Source organism: Mus caroli, chromosome 18, assembly GCF_900094665.2.
Source record: "Mus caroli chromosome 18, CAROLI_EIJ_v1.1, whole genome shotgun sequence".
In the NCBI taxonomy this organism is placed as follows: domain Eukaryota; kingdom Metazoa; phylum Chordata; class Mammalia; order Rodentia; family Muridae; genus Mus; species Mus caroli.
Window position 1 is genome coordinate 39,433,859 of NC_034587.1, and position 4,712 is coordinate 39,438,570.

General features: G+C 51.8%; 1 protein-coding gene across 1 annotated transcript; it reads left to right on the top strand.

Moving 5' to 3' along the window:
- The first annotated feature begins 1,564 nt into the window (after positions 1-1,564).
- On the top strand, positions 1,565-3,100 carry Pou4f3 (POU class 4 homeobox 3). The gene is made up of 2 exons (XM_021151008.1): positions 1,565-1,773; positions 2,121-3,100. The coding sequence occupies exons 1-2, from the start codon at positions 1,654-1,656 to the stop codon at positions 3,015-3,017; spliced, it is 1,017 nt and encodes a 338-aa protein (XP_021006667.1). The 5' UTR covers positions 1,565-1,653; the 3' UTR covers positions 3,018-3,100.
- Positions 3,101-4,712: the final 1,612 nt, after the last annotated feature.

Genomic DNA, 4,712 nt, shown 5'->3' on the forward strand with positions numbered 1-4,712 from the left:
GATTGATTGATTGATTGATTGATTGTAGTTGTTGTTGTTGTTTTGCCACAGCAAGGAAGGACCTAGAATGTGCTTTGGGATAAGTAGAGAAAGGACTGGCTGGCAGTCCTGAGGAAAGAGGGGGAGCCAGGTCAGTGTAGGGTGTCATCTTAGGCTAACTTCATCCCTGGGTCCTAGACTTTCCACACTCTGCCCCCTCAGTGTTAAGATTCTGGGAAATCCAGCACTCTTGAGCACAGAGACAGTGCTGCAGGACACAGCTGGGCAGGAAGAATTTCTCTTCCAACCCGAAGGCAGCTCTCCAGCGGCCACAGTCCCAGGATTCCCCATCCATTATTCATGGTGTTTATTAGCTCCCAGGAAGGGAGAAGAAGGAGAGCAGGCTAGGGAAATAGGGAACACATAGGATGGGGCAGAGTCAAACTTAGGACCCTTAAGTTGAGGGAACTTCCTAAAGGAAGAAGAGAAGGCTAGGAGGTGAAGAGCCCAAAGTCAGACGTGGTGTTGGCTCCAAACCAGTGAGTGAATGACACTGCTCACAGGTAGGAGATCTTGGGCTAACTTACTTGACTCTTGTTTCCTTTGGTTGTCTAATGGGGTAGCAGTAGCTACTCTGTAGTGTCCTATAGGAACGTTGATCCTATACACTAACAATACTTTTTAAATATTGAGTGCTCAATACTTTCCTTACTATGTAATAATGATGATGATGATGATTGCCTGAATTGCCTCGCACAAATCAGTAGCTCAAAAATGATAGCTGTTGTTACAGGTATGGGCTGCTAAGCTCTACAGAAGTATGCAGAAGAATTGCTCCAGCTAGGTCGGCTGTCCTCTACTGTTCCCTTAGCAAGCTTTCTGGGGGGAAAGGGGAGTGGGCCAAGTTCTGTTTCTCAAATGAAAGCTGAAACAGCAAGGGTTAGGAAGAAGCCACAGGCTTCTGGATCAGGAAGGCAGTTAATGCCCTTTCTTCCACCTAGCTCACAGAGGGGAGTATCACCCTCGGCTCATTCTGGTAACCTCTGGTCCTTGCCCAGGCTGGTTTCTGAGTTTGGAGGCACCTTTTCGCTACGCACTGGGATGCAGGCTTTGAGCTTCAGACTCAGGGCACCTCGAAAATAGCCAGTTTGCTGTGTGTGTGTGTGTGTGTGTGTGTGTGTGTGTGTGTGTGTGTGTGTCTCGGGAGCTTGAGTCTGCCCTTTCATCCAGGCAGCTCGAGCTGGGACAGGACAGAGGTTTAGGACTTTGTGCAAAGAAGTCCAGGAGGAAGAAGAAAGAATCTGTAAAGTCTGGCAGGCTGGAGCCAGGTGGGGCGGGGCGGACAGGAAGAGGCCCTGCCAGGCCCGGGTATAAATGCTGTGGAGGGGGGCGGCCGCATCAGGCTCAGAGTGGCGCGCCGAGACCTGCGGTCCCGCCTTGCCTCCCGGGCCGCCCCTGTGAGTCCCGGGCGCGTGTGCACGTCTGCGCGTGCCCGGGCCCTTCCTGGCAGACTGCTTGTAAGATGAGTGAAGAAGCAGATGGGGGAGAGGGGAGGCAGGAATCGAGAGGGCGAGGGGAGCGCTGGCGCTGAGCGGCGCTCACTTGGAGCGCGGAGAGCTAGCAAGACGAGCTTGATTCCATGTCCCCCGCTGCCTCCCTGCCAGACTCCCGAAGATGATGGCCATGAACGCCAAGCAGCCTTTCGGCATGCACCCCGTGCTGCAAGAACCCAAATTCTCCAGCCTACACTCCGGCTCTGAGGCCATGCGCCGAGTTTGTCTCCCAGCCCCGCAGGTACGTAGCGGAGCATAATTACCGCTCTAAGGCACATTTTTTGACAGGCACTAGCTTCATGTTTTTTTCATGTCGCCCAGAACAATCGCCGCTGTCTGAACCCCTCGCCTTGTCTCCCCCGCGCTCTCTCGCGGCTCTCTCTCTCTCTCTCTCTCTCTCTCTCTCTCTCTCTCTCTCTCTCATTCATGTCTCTGATCCACACGTCTGTTCCAACAGAGAGGCTGCCTCCGTATTAATTTTTATGACCTGGGCTTTGAGGAGAGGCATCTCGGTTGCTTGAAAATGTGTTTTAATCCTGAGTTGACAGTATTCCCCACTGACCGTGCTGTGCGCCTTCTCGCTTGCAGCTGCAGGGTAATATATTTGGAAGCTTTGATGAGAGCCTGCTGGCACGCGCCGAAGCTCTGGCGGCGGTGGATATCGTCTCCCACGGCAAGAACCATCCGTTCAAGCCCGACGCCACCTACCATACCATGAGCAGCGTGCCCTGCACGTCTACCTCGCCCACGGTGCCCATCTCCCACCCGGCTGCACTCACCTCGCACCCGCATCACGCGGTACATCAGGGCCTCGAGGGCGACTTACTTGAGCACATCTCGCCCACGCTGAGCGTGAGTGGCCTAGGGGCCCCGGAGCACTCGGTGATGCCGGCGCAGATCCACCCGCATCATCTAGGCGCCATGGGCCACTTGCATCAGGCCATGGGCATGAGTCACCCGCATGCCGTAGCACCGCACAGTGCCATGCCCGCGTGTCTCAGCGATGTGGAGTCAGACCCTCGAGAGCTGGAAGCGTTCGCCGAGCGCTTCAAGCAGAGGCGCATCAAGTTGGGGGTCACCCAGGCGGACGTGGGCGCGGCCTTAGCCAATCTTAAGATCCCCGGCGTGGGCTCGCTCAGCCAGAGCACCATCTGCAGGTTCGAGTCTCTTACTCTGTCGCACAACAACATGATCGCTCTAAAGCCGGTTCTCCAGGCCTGGCTGGAGGAGGCCGAGGCTGCCTACCGAGAGAAGAACAGCAAGCCGGAGCTCTTCAACGGCAGTGAGCGTAAGCGCAAACGCACGTCCATCGCCGCGCCAGAGAAGCGCTCACTCGAAGCCTATTTCGCCATCCAGCCACGTCCTTCATCCGAGAAGATCGCGGCCATCGCGGAGAAACTGGACCTTAAAAAGAATGTGGTGAGGGTCTGGTTCTGTAACCAGAGACAGAAACAGAAACGAATGAAATACTCTGCTGTCCACTGATTACGGCGGGTACTGCGTCCGGAGGAGCCTGGAGAGCCTAATGGCATCGCCCCCTTCCGATGGGAGGGGACGTTACGGGATACTCCAGGGTGTTTCCTGGCAGGTCAGGTTCTTTCCCCCCCTCCCCGAGTCACAGACTTTCCCCCTTTGTCCTGCTTAATTGCCTCCTGGCCATCTTTCCCTCCTTTATCTCTCTATCCCCACCAAAAAAGTTCTGGCGCTAGGAGAAAAAAATTTTTTTCAAGGGAAAGCATAACGGGACGTTGTGCTGTCCGTGGTGCTGAAACTCGGTCTTGCTCTTGAGACAGCAGGACCTCAGGCCTGCAGCCATGAGACACACAGGCTTGAGAATTGACTGGGCCATCCGACCGCAAGGAGAAAGTACCATTTCTTGGCTAGGCATTATTAGGCAAGGGCGAAGGTAAGGAAAAGAGCGATAGATAATATAAAGTCTAGGATATTTAAGCGGGACACAAACATGGAGATAAACTAATTTATTAGAGTATATAAAACACATATGTTTCCAAAGGATAGCCTTATAATAATTCCCTTCTGCGCCTGAATTCTTCCCATTGTATCGGTTGGTTTACCATACATTCTCATAAATAAGTAGCATGGGTTAAGTTCAGGGACAGTGTGCAAGGTGTTGGGAGTTCTGGGTTGTTGGGGGTCAGTAGGATTTCCAGGCGAGGTGGGCCCAACCCAGACTGAAAATACTTGCGATGTCTTCTTGACTGTTGGTGAGCAGAAGCCAGCGCTAGCTCTGGCTATCTTCATCGACCTTCCGGAAATTGAGTATTTATTTGCCTTTTGGAGGGGCGAGGTTGGTGGTTTCAGATCAGACCAGATGAAGAAGTGTCCCTCATCTCAGCTCACTGCTCTGGTCAGAATGTCCGCCCAGTGTTCGCAAGTGACTGTAACTTCAGGAATCATATGCAAATCCTTCCTACACATCTAACCTAACTGTTGCACTTTTATAACTGTGGCTGCCGGCATAGCTAGTTCTTTTGACTTATTTAACTCTGTGTTCCCTGCCCCGCTATGCGTGTCTCTTGTGGAAGTTCCCGTATACTTTTGAGCAGCGGCAAGAGCAGGACCACAGAACTGGACCCTTCTCCGCTGCGGCCACAGTTCCCGCAAATTTTATTTTTCGTTGCTTCATGTAGTTTGTGTGTTGCCGTGTGACCTTTGGTTTCTGGAATAGATACAAATAAAACATTGCATCTCTTCTCTTTATCCCTTATAACACTTCTAAAATAAATGCTTTATTTTTCAACCTGAATTGAAGTCGTTTTCCTTTCCTGGTGCTAAAGGTAGCTCGACTTGAAAACTTGTCTCTCTTCCCCATTCCCTTCTCAGGCACTCTCACACCCTTACTACAAACTCAAGGCTATCCCTGGATCTCAAATGTCTTCAAAGGCAATCCCTTCCACTTCCTGATGCCAAACTGTCACACTACTCTCTTAACTTGGAAACTTGGAAGCCTGGCTGATAGGGAGTTCAAACTCCAATCCTGCCACTCAAAAAACCAAATCACCTTGGGGCTAGTTTCCTAACTTTTCTCTGTCTCCTGATCAATATTGCTGGTCTACAGAAGGAATACCTATTACCCAATTCTCACTGCTATGCTCAAGACTAGGTAAGACTATTTATTGAAAGGTGGTACGTGGTACTTTATAAGAAAATACTATTTAT